At 39.2% G+C, this 24,327-nt stretch overlaps 1 protein-coding gene across 4 annotated transcripts in view; it reads right to left on the bottom strand.

Annotated features, from left to right (window-relative positions):
- PAK3 (p21 (RAC1) activated kinase 3) overlaps positions 1-24,327 on the bottom strand; it is a 92,973-nt gene that overhangs the window by 23,628 nt on the left and 45,018 nt on the right. For all 4 annotated transcript variants that reach the window (XM_068963368.1, XM_068963370.1, XM_068963371.1 and 1 more), the window contains 2 exons: positions 23,998-24,061; positions 191-239 (listed from right to left, as the gene is read on the bottom strand). In XM_068963368.1, coding sequence (XP_068819469.1) covers positions 191-239; positions 23,998-24,061 — 113 coding nt within the window. The remainder of the gene's footprint in view (positions 1-190; positions 240-23,997; positions 24,062-24,327) is intronic.

Genomic DNA, 24,327 nt, shown 5'->3' with positions numbered 1-24,327 from the left:
AATGCCACAAACTCCTTTTCTTTGGCCAATCATGAATTCATCATTCACAGCAGATACTTTGGACATCAATGAAGGAAACTTATGTCAACCCAGTGGTACCCATTTTGTCAGGCACAAATGCCATCAAAGAAGAATTCTGATCAATACGAATAAAGGAAAGTAAAAGTCAGAAATGAATGTTGATGCTTACCTCTTGTCCTGTGGCAATGTCCAGCGCTGTATAAACAGTACCTGAGGCCCTGTGAAGGCAAAAATTATCAAATGAATAAGCAATCAAAGTGTTATCAGTATATTTTATTTGGAATAATACGTAACTATTTTTAGGAGAGGGAAATCAGAAAACTCAAGATTAAAGGATGAAGTACAAAAGGAACAACCATTTTGTATAGTAATTGCTTCCCAAACTACCATGAAGTATCTCTATTGGTGGGTCAGAAACTCTAATCAGATGTTATGTGTGCCATGGAACTAGGCAGTCATGAATTGAACAAAATGGCCTTGTACCTTCTAGGAAACTCCTGGAATATTTTGAATACGCCTTGGACGTTGCATAAGCAATATTGCAGTCCTCGATTGAATACTTTAGGAAAGATTATATCATCTTTTGCTTCAGTTCAGTTCAGTCGCTCAGTCGTGTCCGACTCTTTGGGACCCCATGAACTGCAGCATACCAGGCCTCCCTGTCCATCACCAACTCCCAGAGTTCACACAAACTCATGTGCATCGAGTTGGTGATGCCATCCAGCCATCTCATCCTCTATCGTCCCTTTCTCCTCCTGCCCCCAATCCCTCCCAGCATCAGGGTTTTTGTCTTTTTGTTAGACAACTGTAAATTAATCTTTGCTTTTAACATATGGACAGACTGGCTTTTTCATATATTTCTAATTCTTAAGAGTATCTTCATCTAACAAATCAATCATTCCCAGCACTGTAATTACCTATGTTGTCAATATACAGAGGAATAACAATGTGGCTTTATTCTTAAGCCTTTTTTTTTTTTTTTGTTAAACGTCTCAATAGTTTCTACTCAGGTTTCACTCCAGCCCACTATCTTTTAAAGTCTGTCATTCCTTAAATCTTGGTAGTACTTATGCTTCTATTCTAACTTCAGTTATAGGGTTCCCTTGCTTTGAAAATAGAAATTGTCTAGTAAAGCTGTATGCAAGGGAACTTTTTGTGAAACATACATGCATTCTGAACCACCTCCCTACTACCATCCCCAAGAAAAAAGAAAAGCTTAGTTAATTTCATTGACATGTTTGTGATGAATAAAGGAATGAGGATAGAGTTCCATTCTGTGATTCAGCAGGCACTATAAGGCTGCAATTTTATGATTTAAACTCTCTGGTAACTGCTATTTCTCCTCTGCTTTTTGGTTATCTCCCTGGCTGTTTTGGTTTCTGACTCTAGGAATTCTTTCCTTATGTTATCTATTTTCTTGTTTTCCTCTCCCTTCTTCTCCCTAGATCAGCCAACTTATTTCTAACAAGCATAGGAAGTTTACATTACCTCTTCCTAGGGAATAAAACAGGTGGTATAGTAGAAGGAATATTTGCTAACAGAGATCTGAGTTTTACTATCTGCCCTAACAACAAACTATACGATCTTAGGCTAGTCATTTCCCTTTTCTGAGTTTCAGTCCCCTCACTCAGCAAATGGTGATCACAATAACAGTAAATGTATAATATACTGAGCATGTTGTATTCTACACTAAGAACTTGATATAAATTATCTTGTGCAATCCTTACCATGTTTCTGTAAGGCAAGTGCTTTTACCCCCATGTTACAGGAAAAGCCTGAGGCTGGGAGAGGTTCAGTAACCTGCCCAAGGTTATACAGTTTACAGTCCAAGGCCATCTGACTCCCTGATCTATAAAATGCAGGAAAGGGGCTATCTCATTACTAAGGTTCTTTTATTCCATGATCTGCGGCAGCAGCAGAATCCAAGGACTCTACTGCCCTCCTCACTCGATGAGAGTATTTAAATAGCCATTGGAATGAGACTGAAAAAGCACACTTGACTAATAGATTCTACCTAAATTTGGTTATTTCAGACATTCCTTAGGATCGAGGGTTTTATTAAATCTGTCTCAATTTCATGTTTGAGTCACTGGGTGCAGAGCAGATAGTTGGTGCTCAAGAAGTGTTTGTTCAATGAACAAATTAATAAAAGTCTTTTTAAGCAAACATGTAATTGCAATAAAACCGTTCCTTTCTGTGAAGGAAACATTTCTTCTACTTAAATCTATGGAAAACACTTCTCTGTTGGAATCAGCTATCAGACATTCCCAATTTCAGGGGCCAGTTTGTGATTTGTCCTTCTGAACTCAGAATTGCCTGGGTTCAAAGGAATAGATCATCTCAACCTGGTGTGTATTTCAGCTGCATAAGGCCCGAGCAATTACTTAAATCTATTTGCAGAGTGATTCAAACATGCCTTTACTTGGTTTATTCCTATATCCTTAGGCAACCTGCATAGCTTCTTCACAGGCAAAAAAGTGATGACATCTGCAAAATGAGCATCTATCTCACAGCGCTACAGAGAATAGAATGGCACAGTCTATAAAAGCATTTAGCTCTGTGCCCAGATCAGAGGTGACTGAATCGGTAACTGCTATGCTTTTATTTCTACTTTATATTGGAGTATAGTTGATTTGCAATGTTGTGTTAGTTTCAGGTGTACAACAAAGTGAATCAGTTATACATATACAAATATCTACTCTTTTTCAGATTCTTTCCCATATAGGTTATTACAGAATACTGAGTAGAGTTCCCTGAGTTGGGTCCTTGTTGATTATCTGTTTTTATATATAGTACTGTGTATATGTTAATTCCAAACTCCTAAAGGTGGGGGATGGTAGCTGTTATTATTATCATTTATTGCTGCTATTGGTTTTATTCACGGAGTCATTACTTAGACCTTCCCGATTTCCGAGCCAAAGCATCCTTGCTAGTGTCTGCCCCTAAATTCAGAAAGGACAAAGATGACCTATTTGAACACTTTTTAGAGCTTCCTTGTCTGTTTTTTCTCCCTTAGGAAAGTGGTTTTGCCTTTTTCCTTAAGTTTGGAATGTCTGTAAAACGAAGCCTCATGGATAAACCCTCAATATAAAATGGGAGGGTTAAACTACAAATGGGAGGGTTAAACTGCTCAAGTTAAACTAAGGGAGGCTATGTGACACAGGGAGCTGAACCTAGTGCTCTGTGACAACCTAGAGGGGTGGGACAGGGAGGGAGGTGGGAGGGGGGCTCAGGACGAAAGGGCCATATGTATACCTATGGCTGATTCATGTTGATGTATGGCAGGAACCAACACAATATTGTAAAGCAATTATCCTCCAATAAAAAAAAAGCTAGGGAGAGAGGCCCCAAATTCTTGTCCAAGTGGCCTTCCCCTTATTCAATGCTCTGCCTCCACCCCCAAGTCCATTTCCACTATCCTACGAGATAAAATTGCGATTGACTTAGAATACAAGGGGGATTAGTCATTAGCATCTCCCAGAGCTTTATCGTTCAAATCCTTGACCTTTGTATTCCTTACCTCCCTCAGCATTTCATTGTCTTAAAATTGTTAAGAGTACTAACCCTGCAAGCCCAATAGCCAGGGTTTTATGGTATTCTGTGTTATAGCATTGTCACAAATCCCTACTCCACAGAAGTTTAAAGACCCTGAAACTCTAGAACATAAGTTATTAACTCAAAGATGAGTTTTTCCCCTCTTTTCCCCTCCCCCCACCTTATTGCATATATGCCACTGTCCAGGGGCAGCCATTTTCTCCTTCCCTCCAACTCTGTTCCCAGTCTTAAAATGGGGTTAGCCACCTCTACCCAACTTCTCACCCCTCTAGGCCCATACCAACCATGTTGTTAGGCATTCAGAATTCATTGCTCTCACCAATAAGTTACTGATTGGCCCAACATTCAACCTTTGTAGAATTCTCAACACAAATGCACAAACTCAGGTACTCATCTAAAGAGTAAAGATTGGTGCCCTGTCTCCAGCTACATTTCTCCTAGTACTTCTCCACCCTTCAGTTCTGATGCCTTTCCATATTTCAGCAACTTAAGATTCAATTGTTAAATGTGAATCTCTCTCTTTCTCTTATTCGCCTACTAGAGCACTGTCTTTGTTCACTGATGAGTTAAGGACAGTAGGCCTCATCTCCATCAATTCAAACCTTCTGGGGTTCAAATCCTCCACACAAATCCTAGTTGTGTGATACTGGGTAAATCATTTAACCTCTTTGTGGCTCAGGATTAAAGGAAGATTAAATGTGCACAGTGTTTAAAACAAGTTCTGGCATATAGTATTAACAATTGCCCAATAAATAACATCAATAATAATGATAATCATTATTTGGTTGATCGTTACCTAATGTATTCATTAAATTTCCAAATTATAATCCGTTGATCACTAGAAATCTTTTTAAGTATCTAAGAGTTTCCAAGATATCTTGGTGTTTCAAATTCACAAGAGAAATTTGATACTTACCTAAGATGAAGCTAATTAAAATATTATATACATTTCCTTTTAGTGAGAATTACATCAAATTATGATTGCATGTCTCATGCTGATCAAATGCTCTAAGTAGCAGTTATATGTTTTTGTTTTTTTGTTTTTGCCTCGCCAAGTATGGGAAATAAGCTATAATAGATATAATTTAATAGTTATTATTATTCACAATCTGGAGTTCATAAAGACAAATAATTAAAGAAATCTTTGCTGGTAAGGTTGAGAAGTACTCTCCTTGTAATAGTTGATGTACAGTAGTGTGGAGTCACAAAGAAACAGTCTTTGTGTCAACAAGATGCCATAGTAATTCCCAAAAGACAAGCTTTGCAACAGCTGGGGTATGTTGAAGTATCTCATTAGGTATCTTTATAAAATCTGTCAATCACTTTCACAGAAAAAAAAAAAAAAGGTCAGTATCACGTAGCACTTTAGGAGATAATAATGGCAGAAATCAAAGTGACAAAGGTGGCAGTTAAAACTAATCCTCTGTTATATTGGGGCTGAGGTGTTAAAATGGTCAACGTCATCTGACTTTTATGGCATTTAATTACATTGATCCCTTTTATTCTCCTATTGCAGTTATACTGAAGCCAGATTGCTGTAGGGAGAACATTTGTTTATGATGGGGATTTTGTGTATTCCAAACCTTAGTCCTTCAGATGGTATAAAGAAATCATGCCTTATCAGGACCCAAGGGAATATAGAGATCATCCAGGTTAACTTTCTCACTACAGATGAGAAATCTGAAGCACAGAGAGTTTGGTGAACTATGATTCAAGAATATTAAACCAATAGATTGCTCAACCATTGGGCCTCATCAGCAATTACAGTGAAATGTGTACTGCTGGGTTCTTGGCATCACATTAGATGCTTTATCAACAGTTTCTTCCTGACCTGGCCAAGCACTTAATACTCAAATGGAAACACTGGCATCTAGCCTAAAGGGTCCAAAAAGAAACAAAAAATTCACTATTTCTCCCTTTCCTCTCAAGACAAGTCAGTTTATGTATCAGTAATCTTCATCACGTTTCAATGTTTCTTGCTCAGAGCCAATGTCAACCAATGATCATGAGCAGCTGCCAAATCAGCAATATGGTAGGACTTATAATTTAAATAAATTACTCTGATTTCAGCATCAAAATAGATTAGAGGCAGTAAAGAAGGGCAGGGCTAGGAAGAAACTCTTGCTCTGGGAGAAAATGGAAAGAGAAAGAGGACTAGAGGGTTCAAAGAGGTTCACGGAGAGCCTCATGGGAATAAGAGTGAGACAGCAAGAATAGGGCATTATTCACATTTAAGTTTTCATAAGTATAAATCTGATGCTGGTGAGATCACAGTCAAGAGTTTAATCCACATTTAGGTTGGCTATTTTTTACATCTACTTTGACTTCTACTGCTGCTGCTAGAAAAGACTGTATCATTTATTGAGCCTTACTTTCTGCCTGCTCTCTGTAAATGGATGAGCTCACTTAATGTTCACCCTATACAATGGGAAATGGTAAGTAGCTTGCCTAAAGTTATGGAGGGTCAGCAGCTTAGCTAAAAAATCCATTTGTTTGATCCACAGCCCATGGTCTTAACCACCATTTCATGCTCCGCTATAGATCTTTAGGATTTTTACAATGCAAGTGTGGTACTTCCCAAAGCCCGCATTTGTATCTACTATGCTAAGCTGCCTCCCTAAAATATTTCTCTTGTCTCTAATTTTCTATTCACTTAGTCCATGTGCCCCATTGTGAACCATTTAACTTGCCCCTGGACACAACCAGAGATCAAATTGCCAACATCTGCTGGATCATCAAAAAATCAGGAGAGTTTCAAAAAACATCTATTTCTGCTTTATTGACTATGCCAAAGTCTTTGACTGTGTGGATCATAATAAACTGTGGAAAATTCTAAAAAAGATGGGAATACCAGACCACCTCACCTGCCTCCTGAGAAATCTGTATGCAGGTCAAGAAGCAACAGTTAGAACTGGACATGGAACAACAGACTGGTTCCAAACAAGAAAAGGAGTATGTCAAGGCTGTATATTGTCATCCTGCTTATTTAACTTCTATGCAGAGTACATCATGAGACACATGGAGCAGGATGAAGCACAAGCTGGAATCAAGATTGCTGGGAGAAATATCAATAACCTCAGATATGCAGATGACACCACCCTTATGGCAGAAAGCAAAGAAGAACTAAAGAGCTTCTTGATGAAAGTGAAAGAGGAGAGTGAAAAAGTTGGCTTAAAGCTCAACATTCAGAAAACTAAGATCATGGCATCCAGTTTCATCACTTCATGGCAAATAGATGGGGAAACAGTGGAAACAGTGGCTGACTTCATTTTTGGGGGGCCCCAAAATCACTGCAGATGGTGATTGCAGCCATGAAATTAAAAGATGCTTACTCCTTGCAAGGAAAGTTATAACCAACCTAGATAGCATATTAAAAAGCAGAGACATTTACTTTGTCAACTAAGGTCTGTCTAGTCAAGGCTATGGTTTTTAGAGTGGTCGTGTATGGATATGAGAGTTGGACTATAAAGAAAGCTGAGCACTGAAGAATTGATGTTTTTGAACTGTGGTGTTGGAGAAGACTCTTGACAGTCCCTTGGACTGCAAGGAGATCCAACCAGTCCATTCTAAAGGAGATCAGTCCTGGGTGTTCACTGGAAGGAAGGACTGATGTTGAAGTTGAAACTCCAATACTTCGGCCACCTGATGCGAAGAGCTGACTCATTTGAAAAGACCCTGATGCTGGGAAAGATTGAAGGCAGGAGGGAAAGGGGAAGACAGAGGATGAGATGGTTGGATGGCATTACCGACTCAATGGACATGAGTTTGGGTAAAGTTCGGGAGTGGGTGATGGACAGGGAGGCCTGGCATGCTGCGGTTCATGGGGTCGCAAAGAGTTGGACACGACTGAGCGACTGAACTGAACTGAACTGGACACAATAAGTTTGATTCCTTTGGAAGAACCATAGAAGATGGGTCTTCCTGTTTCTGAATCAGTTAAGATTGGTCATGCAGCCAAGAGTTAATTGGACCTAGAATTAGTTTTTAGGACAGAACTTTATCGTCTGCTGAGTATATAAGATACACGTACTCCTTGCAGGCCTCTATGTAGAAACTGTCTCAGTATATTAATGAGTTTGATATAAAAATATATAGATATCATATTTTCAATACTCCCACATATTTACTTCTTTTGGTAAGACATATTCTTTAAGGGGCTTCCCCCTGGTGGCTCAGTGGTAAATAATCCACCTGCCTATGCAGAAAAGGTGGGTTCAATCCCTGGGTCGGGAAAATTCCCTGGAGAAGGGAATGGCTACCCACTCCAGTATTCTTGCCTGGAGAATCCCATGGACAGAGGAGCCTGGTGGGGTTACAGTCCATAGGTTCGCAAGAGTCAGACATGATTTAGCAACTAAACAATGGCTAAACAACAGTCCCTTGGGGCTCAGGAATGATAATAATGTTACCATTACTGGCAATAATGCTGCCAGAAAAGAAGAGATTCAGAGTTTCTTATAATTTGCCACTCAATATTTCACCACTAAATTAAAAAAAAATTGTGCAAAAATTATGTTATCTTAGTACCTTTTTAAGTATACAGAATGTGGCGAAGGGCCAGGTGATATAGTCTTTAATTACTAGGATTATAAACAGAAACAGGCAATTTTTTGTTCTTTAGCTAGGGCATGACTTCCCCCAGTGTATTCATAGTCATCTAATTTTAAATAGAGTTGTAACACATTATGGGTGTGGGGCCAGGGAGCTCAGTGGGTTATAGTCCAGTGATAATGAGGCCAAGGCTTAATCCGTGGAAAGGCCTGCTAACTCTCAACTACTCACTCCAAAATTAAGTCTAAGCAACTGTTTGCCAGTATGCACTATTGGTTTCAAGAGGGCCTAGAGAGGAAAAAGGTAGGGGAGGCAGGTGGCTTAATACAAGCTCATTACTGTGGCTGGAAAAAAACAACTTGAAGTGCAACCTCTGCTAATGGTGGCTGATTGAGTGGCGTCATCTTTCTTTACAAGGGACAGCACACAACACAGTGCATTTAAGAGTATTAAGTAGAACTGTGTCTGAGTGTCTCCTGTGGATGTACAGGTCAGCAGTGGACCGCTGCAGGGGCAGGGGCTCTGGGTGCAGCAGACTTGGGTATGGCGTAAGCCCTTTTGGAGGAGGTCACCATTAACCCCAACATACAGCTGCTAGAACTTACACAGGACGGGGGAAACAGACTCTTGGAGGGCACAAACAGAACCTTATGGGTACCAGGACCCAGAACAAAGGAGCAGTGACCGTACAAGAGACTGACCCAGACTTGCCTGTGAGTGTCCAGGAGTCTCCGGTGGAGGTGTGGGTCGGCAGTGGCCTGCTGCAGGGTTGGGGGTACTGAGTGAGCAGTGCCCGCATGGGACCTTTTGAAGGAAGTCGCCATTATCTTTATTACTTCCACGAAAGTTTGGCCTCAGGTCAAATAATAGGGAGGAAATACAGCCCCAACCATCAACAGAAAGTGAAAGTAAAGTCGCTCAGTTGTGTCCCACTCTTTGCGACCGCATGGACTGTAGCCTACAATGCTCCTCCATCCATGGGATTTTCCAGGCAAGAGTACCAGAGTGGGTTGTCATTTCCTTCTCTAGAGGATCTTCTCAACCCAGGGATCGAACCTGTGTCTCCCACATTGTAGGCAGATGCTTTACCATCTGAACCACCAGTGAAGATACCATCAACACAAAATTGGATTAAAGACTTACTGATCATGGTCCCGCTCATCAGAACAAGACCCAGTTTCCCCCTCAGTCAGTCTCTCCCATCAGGAAGCTTCCATAAGTCTCTTACCCTTCTCCATCAGAGGGCAGACAGACTGAAAACCACAATCACAGGAAACTAACCAATCTGATCAAATGGACCACAGCCTTGTCTAACTCAGTGAAACTATGAGCCATGCTGTGTAGGGCCACCCAAGATGGACAGGTCATGGTGGAGAGTTCTGACAAAATGTGCTCCACTGAAGAAGGGGATGGCAAACCACTTCAGTACTCTTACCTTGAGAACCCCACAAACAGTATGAAAAGGCAAAAAGATAAGACACTGAATGAGGAACTCCCTGGGTCGGTAGGTGCCCAATATGCTACTGGAGATCAGTGGAGAAATAACTCCAGAAAGAATGAAGGGATGGAGCCAAAGCAAAAACAACACCCAGTTGTGGATGTGACTGGTGATGGAAGTAAAGTCCGATGCTGTAAAGAGCAATATTGGATAGGAACCTGGAATGTTACGTTCATGAATCAAGGCAAATTGGAAGTGCTCCGACAGGAGATGGCAAGAGTGAAAGTCAACATTTTAGGAATCAGCGAACTAAAATGGACTGGAATGGGTGAATTTAACTCAGATGACCATTATACCTACTACTGTGGGCAAGAATCCCTTAGAAGAAATGGAATAGCCATCATAGTCAACAAAAGAGTCCAAAATGCAGTACTTGGATGCAATCTCAAAAATGACAGAATGATCTCTGTTTGTTTCCAAGACAAACCATTCAATATCACAGTAATCCAAGTCTATGTTGCGGCCAGTAATGCTGAAGAAGCTGAAGTTGAATGGTTCTATGAAGACCTACAAGACCTTCTAGAATTAATACCCCCGAAAGATGTCCTTTTCATTATAGGGGACTGGAATGCAAAAGTAGGAAGTCAAGAAACACCTGGAGTAACAGGCAAATTTGGCCTTGGAGTACAGAATGAAGCAGGGAAAAGGCTAATAGAATTCTGCCAAGAGAACGCAATGGTCATAGCAAACACCCTCTTCCAACAACACAAGAGAAGACTCTACATATGGACATCACCAGATGATCAACACCGAAGTCAGATTGATTATATTCTTTGCAGCCAAAGATGGAGAAGCTCTATACTATATAGTCAGCAAAAACAAGACCAGGAACTGGAGCTGACTGTGACTCAGATCATAAACTCCTTATTGCCAAATTCAGACTTAAATTGAAGAAAGTAGGGAAAACCACTAGACCATTCAAGTATGATCTAAATCAAATCCCTTATGATTATACAGTAGAAGTGAGAAAAAGATTCAAGGAATTAAATCTGATAGAAAGAGTGCCTGAAGAACTATGGATGGAGGTTCGTGACATTGTACAGGAGACAGGGATCAAGACCATCCCCAAGAAAAACAAATGCAAAAAGGCAAAATGGTTGTCTGAGGAGGCCTTACAAATAGCTGTGAAAAGAAAAGAAGTGAAAGGCAAAGGAGAAAAGGAAAGATATACCCATTTGAATGCAGAGTGCCAAAAAATAGCAAGGAGAGATAAGAAAGCCTTCCTCAGTGACTGATGCAAAGAAATAGAGGAAAACAATAGGATGGGAAAAACTAGAGATCTCATCAAGAAAATTAGAGATACCATGGGAACATTTCATGCAAGGATGGGCACAATAAAGGACAGAAATGGTATGGACCTAAGAGAAGTAGAAAATATTAAGAAGAGGTGGCAAGAATACACACAAGAACTATACAAAAAAGATCTTCATGACCCAGATAATCATGATGGTGTGATCACTCAACTAGAGCCAGATATCCTGGAATGCGAAGTTTAGTGGGCCTTAGGTAGTATCACTACGAACAAAGCTAGTGGAGGTGATGGAATTCCAGTTGAGCTATTTCAAATCCTAAAAGATGATGCTGTGAAAGTGCAGCACTCAATATGCCAGCAAATTTGGAAAGCTCAACAGTTGACACAGGACTGGAAAAGGACAGTTTTAATTCCAATCCCAAAGAAAGGCAATGCCAAAAGAATGCTCAAACTACCTCAAATTGCACCCATCTCACAGGCTAGCAAAGTAATGTTCAAATTTCTCCAAGCCAGGCTTCAACAATATGTGAACTGTGAACTTCCAGATGTTCAAGCTGGCTTTAAAAAGGCAGAGGAACCAGAGATCAAATCGCCAATATCCGCTGGATCATGGAAAAAGCAAGAGAGTTCCAGAAAAACATCTGCTTTATTGACTATGCCAAAGCCTTTGACTGTGTGGATCGCAACAAACTGTGGAACATTTTTCAAGAGATGGGAATATCAGACCACCTCACCTGCCTCCTGAGAAATCTGTATGCAGGTCAAGAAGTAACAGTTAGAAACAGACATGGAAAAACAAACTGGTTCCAAATAGGAAAAAGAATACGTCAAGGCTGTATATTGTCACCCTGCTTATTTAACTTACATGCAGAGTACATCATGAGAATTGCTGGACTGGATGAAGCACAAGCTGGAATCAAGATTGCCAGGAGAAATATCAATAACCTCAGATATGCAGATGACACCACCCTTATGGCAGAAAGTGAAGAGGAACTAAAAAGCCTCTTGATGAAAGTGAAAGAGGAGAGTGAAAAAGTTGGTTTAAAACTCAACATTCGGAAAACTAAGATCATGGCATCTAAGACCCCATCACTTCATGGGAAATATATGGGGAAACAATGGAAATAGTAACAGGCTTTATTTTGGGGGTTTCCAAAATCACTGCAGATGGTAACTGCAGCCATGAAATTAAAAGACGCTTGCTCCTTGGAAGAAAAGCTATGACCAACCTAGACAGCATATTAAAAAGCAGAAACATTACTTTGCCAACAAAGGTCTGTCTAGTCAAAGCTTTGGTGTTTCAAAGTAGTCATGTATGGATGTGAGAGTTGGACTATAAAGAAAGCTGAGTGCCGAAGAATTGATGCTTTTGAACTGTGATGTTAGAGAAGACTCTTGAGAGTCCCTTGGACTGTAAGGAGATCCAACCAGTCCATCCTAAAGGAAATCAGTCGTGAATATTCATTGGAAGGACTGATGTTGAAGCTGAAACTTCAATCCTTTGCCACTTGATGTGAAGAACTGACTCATTTGAAAAGACCCTGATGCTGGGAATGATTGAAGGCAGGAAAAGAAGGGGACGACAGAGGATGAGATGGTTGGATGGCATCACCGACTCGATGGACATGAGTTTGAATAAGCTCTGGGAGTTGGTGATGGACGAGGATGCCTGGCATGCTGCAGTCCATGGGGTTGCAAAGTGTCGGACATGACTGAGGGACTGAACTGATGTGAACTGAAGTAGAACAAAAAGCATCTTCCATTTCTCCATAAGCACTGTTTTCACATATGCTAACGTGTTTCCAATCCCCTTCATCACAAAATCTACTATGAAGCTCAGACGGCATCTATTTAGTTCCTCATACCAGTGTTTTATCTTGTACAGCCCCGAATAGATCCAATGAGGAGGCAAATACTTTGGGGGCGGGTGGTCTTACCCAAAGAATCACTTCTGTAAGCCCTCAAGTTACCACTTCTGCTCTTGCAAATATTTTCTTGAACAAAGAAAAACAAGTCAGAGGTTTTACTCTCAGCACTTATCCCTGAGTTCTATGCTGAATACTGCTTTGTCAGATTTGCAAAGCAAGCTGTTATTCATCCAGTCCTTGAAGAAACAAGTTTCAAAAATATTCATCTTCCATATGGGAACATCATGTTACAATAATAAGAAGAGATAAGTTTGCAAAATACTTAATGTGATATATTTGCTTACTTAAGCACTAAAACTAAAGTTAATTTAGAGGGATGGGGACTGGGGGGCTTCCAAAAAATGTTTGTTTGCAATTACTGATGAACTGGTCATATCATTATTGTATATAATGATATACTTGGCAAAGATTCAGAGGTAGACAAAAATTTCTTTGCATCAGATATCCATCTTTATGCATAGGAGGAAAATGATTTCAAGAAATCCTCCCATTGTCACTTGCTGACAAATTGAGCTGCATGGCTGATCTAATATATGAAAGAGACATGACATGCAACAAAGATACTCTGGTATAATATAAACATGGATTATATTGGCCAATGGATTCTTCAGAATAGCCTTCTCTTTTGACAGATAATTTCTTGTTAGAATATCTTTCTTAGACATTTCTTCCTTTGAAAATCAGTGTGGGGACAGTTTTTATTATTGTACTAAAACCCCACATATTTGAACATGGTGAGTTGGCGAGAGTGTGGACAAACAGGCACCCTCATACATTGTTGGTGGGAGTGTTAAATGGAACAACCTCTATGGAGGGCAACTTGGAAATGAAAAATACACTTATCTTTTAATGTAACAATTCCACTTTTAGGATTTCATCCTAATGATAAACTTGCATATGTATGAAATGACTTATTTGTTTATAGTAGCAAAATATTGGAAACAAGCTAAATGTCTATCAATTTGAGCCTGGTACATCTAAACAGCAAAACACTGTGCATCTGTTAAAAAGAATGGAGCACCAAGATGGAGCCATCTCTAAGACATAGGCACATGATAACAAAGGAGATATACAGTGTTAAAATTGTTAAAAATATATGCACAGCCTGCATGTGCACACACACAAAGAGAAATGCACCATATATCCCAAATACAAGGTAAGGGGTTCTTTCTCAATTTTTTCCTCAGAAAAAAAGGGAATGGCCTTATATTCATATCCTTATAAAATCATTTATGCAATGTAATAATTCTCCATTCCCATTTATTTTTATCCACAAAGTACCGTTTAGGAGAGACACAGTAAGTGGAAATATTCTCAATCAATGCTAGTTTTAGATGCTCATAAAGAGTGTCTGTCAGAATTGGAAAGAAAGGATGTAAGTACACTATTTCTTAAGGAATGACCTCATAAATGCAGGTGTTAGGTATAAAAACAAACTTTTTTAAAGGCCACTTCCAAACAATGTAACTTAAATGGGAAGGAAATCTATGAAAGAGGGGATATATGAATATGTGTAACGAAATCACTTTGCTGTATAGTAGAAACCAAAACAACATTATAAAATGATTTTACTCCAATAAGTTATTTTAATTTAAAAAATAAACCAAAAAACAAAATGAATGCAATGAAAAGGGATCCCAGTAGGTAAAGATGGGACAGTTTGACCATCAAAAACAGTAATAGGTGAATTGAAACAGACTGAAAACATAAAAAACCCACAAGTTTATAAAGATTTTTTTTAAAAATAAAAGAGAATACTTCCCTCTCCCACTTAAATCAAAATACCTCTCATTGGACACCTTTGGAAGTAGCTTGAGTACCAACATGTTATTCTGAAAAATGGCAATTTAAAAATTAAGTATTTATCTTGACTTCCCTTCATGAGCTATATTTCAGGGCAACCAAAGACTCCCCAGCTAAAGAGACAAAGTTCTTTTTAACGTAAGTATTTTAACCGATAAGTGTAGACGGAATGATAAAATTTTAAAAATGGCCATTCTGTAACCTCTAATGAAATAATTGATTGGGGCAATAATCATCAATAGACGAAACCATTAGATGAAAGGCTGATGACAAAATTTGCATTGGAGGGGACAATCACCCAGTGAGTCTTTTGATCTACTCATCACTAAAACATGAGACAATCAGACACTGTACCTCTTGATATGCTGCTGCTGCTAAGTCGCTTCAGTCGTGTCTGACTCTGTGCGACCCCATAGGTGGCAGCCCACCAGGCTCCCCCGTCCCTGGGATTCTCCAGACAAGAACACTGGAGTGGGTTGCCATTTCCTTCTCCAATGCATGAAAGTGAAAAGTGAAAGTGAAGTCACTCAGTCGTGGCCGACTAGTAGTGACCCCATGGACTGCAGCCCACCAGGCTCCTCTGTCCATGGGATTTTCCAGGCAAGAGTACTGGAGTGGGGTGCCGTTGCCTTCTCCGACCTCTTTATATAATATACAATAAAACACAGAGTGCCACCGACAAAGAAATCTTACCCCAAACTGAACCTGAGCTTAATTAAGCATCTAGATCTAACTTCCATTTATAGGAAATACAAGAAATATGGAAGCAAGGTAAATGGAATCAAATAAAACCAATAGACAAATCCATGAAGTGCATACTCTACAAGATGCTAATGAGTTTGTTCAGTAAGTAAATGGCAGCAGTAAAAGAAAGATGCTTTAGAGCAGGGTACCTAGGCCATGGACTGGTACCAGTTTTTGGCTCATTACATTTAGTGGCAGGTGAGCAAGTGAAGCTTCATCTCTATTTACAGTTGCTTCCCATTGCTTGCATTACCACCCAAGCTCTGCCTCTTGTCAGATCAGTGGGTACCATTAGATTCTCAAAGGCGTGCAAACTTCCTGTAAGCTGTGCATGCAAGGGATCTAGGTTGTGTGCTCCTTATGAGAATCATCCTGAAACTGTCCCCTCACCACCGGTCTGTAGAAAAATTATCTTCCATGAAACCAGTCCCTGGTGCCAAAAAGGTTGGGTACCGCTGCTTAGAGTACACAGATTTAAGAGACACAACCAAATGTGATATGTGAATCTTTTTGGATACTGATGTGAACAAATGCTGCTGCTGCTAAGTCGCTTCAGTCGTGTCCAACTCTGTGCGACCCCATAGACGGCAGCTCACCAGGCTCCCCCGTCCCTGGGATTCTCCAGGTAAGAACACTGGAGGGGGTTGCAATTTCCTTCTCCAATGCATGAAAGTAAAAAGTGAAAGTGAAGTCGCTCAGTCATGTCCGACCCTCAGCGACCCCATGGACTGCAGCCTACCAGGCTTCTCCATCCATGGGATTTTCCAGGCAAGAGTACTGGAGTGGGGTGCCATTGCCTTCTCCGGATGTGAACAAATAAATCAACTTAAATTTCTGTTACATTTTTCAGACTTACATAAGAGTAGAAAAAATTGTATGGGACCTCCCATATTCTTATAACCCCAATTCAACATTTATTATTATTTTTAATATAATCATCATGCCATTACAACATGTATAAAAATTTAACATCAAACACCCAGTTGATAATCAAGAGTTGACCATTTGTCTCAAAAATGCGGTTTTTATGGAAAGTGAAAGTGGACTTTCCATAAATGAAAGTGGACTTCTATAAGTGAAGGTGGACCTTCCACAAAAACTGCATTTTTGAGACAAATGGCCAACTCTTGATTATCAACTGGGTGTTCGATGTTAAATTTTTATACATGTTATAATGTCATGGTGATTATATTAAAAATCATAATAAATATTGAATTTGGATGATAAAAATATGGGAGGTCCTATTCCTATACAATTTTCTCTACTCTTGTGTAAGTCTGAAAAATGTAACAGAGATTTTTAAAAGTGCTATAGTATAGAGTTACATTGTTAAAATCTAAATCTACACCTACAGGATAGATTCAGAAGACAATCATCTTAATGTCATATAAATGGGTAATTGTAACTAGGAATAAAATATCCAGGGTCAGAATCATATGTAGATTCAAAAATATTTTCTCTCAAAGATCTTAGATGGAAGTCAGATAATGTACTTGGCTAAATGCTGGGGACTCAAAAAAGGGGGCTCTGGGATTAGAAAAAACAATAAAGATGCATGGGCAAATTTTGAATTATACTGCTTGTGAAATGTTAAGAGTAGAAAAATGTCTTCTAATTTATACATGATTTTATATAATTTTAAATATGTAAATAAGGGTGAATTAACAGGTTAAATGTCATAGACACTCAACATTTATTCATATAGCTAATACTTTGTGTATTCAAGTGAGTCAAAAAACAGTGTCACCTAATATTTGAGCATATATGATGTGTATGAGCACACATGTACACATGTGTATGTGTTTGTGTAAGTGTGCAGAGATTTTGTGAAAATATAAGAAATCAGGAAAAAACCTCTTTCTGGAAGTTTTCTTCATGCAAGGTGACTGAGGCTGAGGGGAAAGTGTTGGAGGGACACTTACTTTTCACTGTCTACTCCTCTGTATCTTCTATCATGTCCAAGTATTACCTACTTAAAAGAATTAAACTCAAACAAAGAAAAACATGGTATTGCTTATATCTCTCAATTTGTTTCATAACATAGCCCCGACTGACCTTTCTAGCATTATTTCCTGTTAACTTCCCTGCCAAAATATACTTCTGTCTATAGAATTGGAATTCTTGATTTAATTCTTCTAATCTTTTCAGTATGCATTCATCCAATACTCGCTGAATACTTACTCTATGCCAGACATTATTGCAGGTTCTAGGGATATCAAAATGAATGAAACTTACAGTCTGAAACAGGTGTTCACTTGGTTTTCTTCAACTGAAACTTGCTATAATCTCTACTTGTTAAATCCCAATATTCAATCACATCCTCCTTGAAGAGTTCTTCATCATACCTGTCCCCTGGCTATAAACGATTTGTCCCCTTCTCCCTGTCCCCATAGCTCTTAGTAATTATTTACAATAATTACTGTATTTTGCTAACTGTGGGTATGACTTGTACCCCTAAAAATAACTATCATTTCTGGAGCCCTTTACTATGTGCTACGTACTGTGCAAAGTACTTTAAATATCTTCTCTCATTCATTTCTCACAACCTTACAAGGTATGTGAATTCTGCCTATTATGACTGAGAGAACTGGTGCTTAAACTAAATACCCTGCCCATAGCCTTCTGACTTCAGAATCTGGGCTTTCTTTCTCTTCAAACTTTCCATATAGTCTCCCTTTATTTCACCACGGATTTCAGAATTTCAACCAATTTTATATGTCTAAACAAGCTAAGATATAAGTGGTGTAGATGTGCCCGTGCAGATCTAAGCTGTAGGATTCAGAAGGACATAGAAAAGATGTTACGGCCGCAACAGCCAGAGCGCTATTTGTGAGGAGATGACAGTGAAGAAAAGAAGAGTGTGTGGATAAAGATGGGGGAAAGGTAGATGCATCTGGGAGTGAGGCAGTCCAGCTTATTTCTTAATACAACTCTCCATTTCTCTGTGTTAAATGTCTGAGAGCTAGTAAGGTCTCTGTTGACTCCTAGAACCTAGTTCTTAACTACTACTCTGCATTCTACATAGTAGACCCTTGACAAAAGTTTGCTGAATGAAACACATTATTTGTTACACTGGATCCAAACCAGTTCCTCTGAGCTGCTTCCTGAAAAATATTTGTCTGTTAAAATGTTGAAGAGAAAACAAACAGAAACTTGAAAGAGAAAAACGGTTTATTTTCAGTGCACTCCCACTTAAGGGAAGACCTTAAAATGAATTCAAATCTATTAATGAGAAATTTGTTCGGACAGCTGCCATGTTCACAGATTCAGCCCTCTGTCACACAGCTACTGCTTATTCAGGAGTTGCACAGGTGAACCAATGACAGCTGTTGACTGAAAATCAATATTTCATTTTGCTGTCTCACCCTACCTCATTTATTAAACAAGTTATTTTCTATAACTATCCTAGAGAGTGAAGATGCTTAAATCTCCACCAGATATATTTCTGAGAAACTCATATTGTCAAGTTAATGACAATTTCTGGGGTGCCAGTCCTGTTTTCTTTCTTTCTGTTTCTTTTTAAACTATACATACATCTGCCCTAAATACTTAGATTTGGTGGCCACTTATAGCATACTTTTCACAGCAAATCTGATAAAATGGTGTCATTTTTAGCCTTCAAGTCACAGCTATGACCTCAGATGATTAAACATGCAATTCTGAAATTTGATTTATGAGAGATGAAGTCTAATACTCTGGCCCTAGGCCTGAATGCTGGGAGAGCAGGAACCTATACTGGAAAATTTTCATTTTGCAAGTAGATGAGGGTGATTAATGGAGAGGTCCCTCTCAAATCTGGCTCCCAATAGTAAGTTGCTGTGCTCCAGGGAGCTAAAAATGGAATACTGGGGCTGATTATTCCTAGCACCAAATGGTTACTGACACAGGTTTGAATGTAACCATCATAGTAGGTAAAGCAAATCAATTTTTTAAAAAAACCAAACTCCATAAGTTTGAAAAGAAAATGAAAATTCTATACATTGATAACTACTGTTGTTTAGTCTCTCAGTCATGTTTGACTCTTTGCGACACCATGGACTGTATGCCTGCCAGGTTCCTCTGCCCATGAGATTTCCCAGGCAAGAATACTGCAGTGAGTTGCCATTTCCTTCTCCAGGGGATCTTCCCAACCAGGGATTGAACCTGCATCTCCTGAGTTGTAGGCAGATTCTTTACCAGTGAGCCACCAAGGAAGCCCATATATTGAGAGTAGAATCTAGTTTATCTAACTTGGGTCAATATTTAATGGGAAAATCCATTGAGAGCAATTTAAGTAAAAGGAAAATTAATTTAAGTGTTTTTTTCCTGGTCTGGAGAGAAATAAATCAATATTTTGCTCATTCCCTTTAAAATTAAGAGAGCAAAAAATCTACTCAAAAATGAAAAATATGAGTTTATAAAATAAATGATAGACTAAATAAATCGATTTAAGTTACTAGCTTACATCTTTAATAGCTATGTAAATACATCTTGATTTTATATGATAACCATTTTAGTTGGATGTGTATGCGAAAATGGGCAGAAGGTGAAGCTAACATGGATAAAAAAGACAGACATGTGACACACACAAATAGCCAAACAGCCAAAGGAGAATGTGAGGCTGATTTAGTCATTATGAGAAACAGTTGAAGACACATTGGGAAGAAAAGAGAGAGACAGAAGGAGCTAGAAAGACAAGCATATACTCAGAAAAAGACAGAGGACAGAAGAAAGTCAAACATTTTTATTAGTTCAACAAATATTTATTGGGGCAAAAACAGATCAAGAGAAATGGGGAAAGCAGACAGGGGAAAGTATATAAATCTTTGAGCTTGGCCAAATGAACTCTGGCTGTTGATTAAAACTGTTTTAGGGGGATCTGCTAAGTACAAAAGGACTGTGCTAGACAATAAAAGGCTATAAAAAGGATAAATCAAAAAGAGTCCTGGGGGGAGGCTGGGAGGGAGGCTCATGAGAAAAGAGAGATACATACATATATATGTGTGTGTGTGTGTGTGTGTGTGTGTGTGTGTGTGTGTGTGTGTACTTATGGCTGATTTACATTGTTGTATGGCAGAAACCAACACATCTTTCTTAAGCAATTATCCTTCAATTAAAATTAATAATAAAAAAAGAATGCAAAGAAAGTGATAGGTTTGGGGGAACCATCAATATTTAGGCAATAGAAAATGTAAAACCAAATAGCTTGGGGCCAATTCAACTCCTCCCTGTAAAATAATGCTGGTTAGAGCAAATTAATATTTTGAGTATGAAGCCTAATCAAATATAACTGTAATAAAATTAGGTAAATTGAGAACACCCCCCCCCCAAAAAAAAGACTCCCTACCCTCTAAGGGCTTATTTAAAAGCTGAATGTGGTCTGTGAGTGAACTATCTGCCAGTTTCATCATTCTTGAAAATGATGAACTTGTTGGGATGTTAAATCTTTCTGCAGTGGCAAGCAGGATTTCTGCTTTGATTTTTCATTTTAGATTGCAAAAGCTTTACAAAGGTATGCAGAAAAAGAGAACTCTCCTTTTGCACCTTCAGAGGTTAGAGGCACAAATACCATCCAGGAGGGGAAATCTCTTTGGTATGCAAAATAGCCTGGCAGTCTAATCTTTGTTCTTGGAGAAATCAGTCTTGCTTCATTACCTGGTATCTGGGAGATACTTGAAACCATCTCTTACTTTTTTCTTTTCTAAATTCAGTGATGTTTTTGGCTCGGTTGCGTCTTAGTCAGAATAAGCAATCAAAACAAAATTATAACATCTTTCATGCCCCAAAAGACAACTCTGAAAAAAACACTTTATGAACAAACAAAAAGCTCCCATTTAAACCTACAACTAGGGCAGTGTTGTCCATTAAACATATTAACATGTGCCATATTTTAAATTTGGGGGGAAGCTATATTTTAAAAAGCTTAAAGGTGACATTAATATTAATAACATATTTTACTTAACATGTATTAAAATATCAATTCAACATATAATCAATATAAACCTTATTACTATGGTATTTTGCATCATTTATTTCATAGCAACTTTTTGAAATCAGGTGTCTATTTTATAATAACAGTATATCTCAATTTGGACTAGTTACGTTTCCAGGGCTCAACAGCCACATGGCTACCATACTGGACAGCAAAGATCTGGAGTGCTATTTCTCTATGGATTGTGTATCACTTTGCAATGTTAGCTCCATCAAAGACCCAATTCAATTAAAATAAAATCTAAAAGGTAACTTTTCCCTTCCAAGTTTCCTTAGTACATAACATTATGTTTTTTAACCTGCCTTATGGTGCTAACCTTTTGGACCAAAAGAAAGTGAGTTAAGGCTTGTATTGATACATGGACTTGAGAAGGCATAGCTTCCTAACTTAAATAAAACTAGTTCACTGGAAGCTAAGAAGGAAAACTTCAGGTGGGAAATAATGGCTACAGAAGCCAATCCTGCCCTACACTTTGGCGAACTGACTAGGCATGCCACCCAAGGTATCCTATTTAGCCTGTTCAAGCATTCATCAGGGCTTCCCTGGTGGCTCAGAGGTTAAAGCATCTGCCTGGAATGTGGGGGACCCGGGTTCGATCCCTGGGTTGGGAATATCTCCTGGAAAAGGAAATGGCAACCCACTCCAGTACTCTTGCCTGGAGAATCCCATGGAGGGAGGAGCCTGGACAGTCCATGGGGTTGCAAAGAGTCGGACATGACTGAGTGACTTCAAACACACACACACACACACACACACACACAAGCATTCATCACTATAGATTATAAGTTCCTTGAGAGCCCACATTAGCAAGCTCTGTTTCTCCTGCACTTAGCATAGTGCCTGGCACATAGTTGGTATTCAATAAATGTATGAACAAATAAATTTATGTAAATAAATAACTCTCGTTTAGTCTAGACACATTTGAAGTGCTCCATAGCTCCCCTGTAACTCAGTTGGTAAAGAATCCACCTGCAATGCAGGAGACCCTGGTTCTATTCCTGGGTTGGGAAGATCTGCTGGAGAAGGGATAGGCTACCCACTCCAATATTCTTGGGCTTCCCTTGTGGCTCAGCTGATAAAGAATCCACCTGCAATGTGGGAGACCTGGGTTGGATCTCTGGGTTGGGAAGATCCCCTGAAGAAGAGAAAGGCTACCCACTCCAGCATTCTGGCCTGGAGAATTCCATGGACTGTATAGTCCATGGGGTTGTAAAGAGTTGGGCATGATTGAGCGACTTTCACTTTTATACAGCCAAATGTTAGTGGTTACCACACAGGACAGTGCAGATGTAGACCATCTCTACCATCCTGGAAAGTTCTACTGGACAGCACTGTCCTAGAGCAATGGGCAGAAATACTATTTGACTTGTTAAGTTTTAGGGGACCTCTAGACACCACAAAACTTTTTTTTTTAATGAGTGAGTGAGAATACCAGTGGCATCAAATGATGAGGAATGAAGCAAGAGCACAAACAGGTATACATTTTACTCTCCTAGAAAGTTCAAATGCATCACCATTATAGTTTCCATTGGAAGAAGACATTGCCATATATTTCTCCCTGAGTTTCTGCCTTCCTCCTAGGGTCTTCTCACCTTGATTCCCACCAGGCACAATCCCCTAGTGTCCCTCTTACGCTCTAGTCAAAATGTCTAATGAATCCTTTCCCTCATTTCCCGACATAAGTTGGCAATTTCAAAAGACACGTTAGTACAAAAGTTGGGCAGGGCAGAGGGAGAAAGAAATAAAATATAAAAATCACAAAAAACAGTTCAACTTATATACAATATATAATTTCCTGAACCTAAGAATCCCAGGAAAAACAGTGAGGTGGCTGAAGCAATCCTACATTCTCTTACCTGAAAACAGACTCCATTAGCTGAGGGGATAGCACAATTTTGCAGGTACATCAGCAGTATCCCTCTCTTCCCAGCCCCAGCCTCAGTCAGGAGACCTCTGGGGTGCCATCTTGGTTCCTGGCATACAGGAGTTGGTACACCTAAATATTGTATTGGCCAAAAAATTTGTTCGGGATTTTGTGTACCATCTTACCAAAAACCCAAATGAATCTGTTGGCCAACTCAATATCTTGTCTCATTTCCCCTTTAAGGACACCCCTTTAGAATGCTTCATTTCTCTTTAAACAAAACATTTTCCTATTTCAAACCCTGTTGCCTACTCAGACACTCCTGCTTAGTTTCATATCGAGGCTTGAGAAACATGTCTATTTATAGCTGACTTGTAGAACTGGTGACTCCCACCTTTAGCTCCCCTGAATGATCTAACCCCCTGGTTTCCAGGTCTAGCTGATGGGTCAGGATTATTTGAGGAAACGGCTCCAAAGTTCAGGTTACTAGGCCCCACTCCAGACTTCTGAACCAAATCTCTGGCAGCAGGGCCTGGGAATCTCCATTCTTATAAGCATACTAGGTGAAAATGATGAACTCCATCCCATTAGAAATACTAATCTATTTCTTCCTTACTCAGTCCGTCAACTCTGCCCATCTCTGGATCATTCGATAAGGATCTTCCCCACCTCCTGTCACTTTACACTTTGACAATGAAACAGGATCTTAAGTATTAACATCCATACAGATGTAGAGGGGGCAGGAGTTTTCATATAAGCTAACATGCATGCATGCATGCACACACGGTCTTCATATATATAATCACTTACCCTTGACCTATTTTTTCAAATCTTGTGTATTTTTTCTTTGGGTCACCAACACTCACAATGCTTCCTGAGGGGAGGGAGGGAAGAAAGAGAGAGAGAGACATTTAAATTGATTGATTTGCTTCTATTTAATACTAAAATTTAAGATGCTAGAGCCAATAACAAATAAAATGTTAGAGAAACATTCTCATGTGGTTTCTAAAATTTATATGGCCAGTGATACATTTTATTAAAGTAATAAACAGTAATATAGTAATTAAACTAGTAGTAATAACCCAGATGCTTATACTCAAAATTGATGATGTTTAGGCAACAAAAAGAACAAATCATAAC

The sequence above is a fragment of the Capricornis sumatraensis genome, chromosome X (assembly GCF_032405125.1).
Source record: "Capricornis sumatraensis isolate serow.1 chromosome X, serow.2, whole genome shotgun sequence".
NCBI lineage: Eukaryota > Metazoa > Chordata > Mammalia > Artiodactyla > Bovidae > Capricornis > Capricornis sumatraensis.
This window is presented reverse-complemented; position numbering and strand designations above follow the sequence as displayed.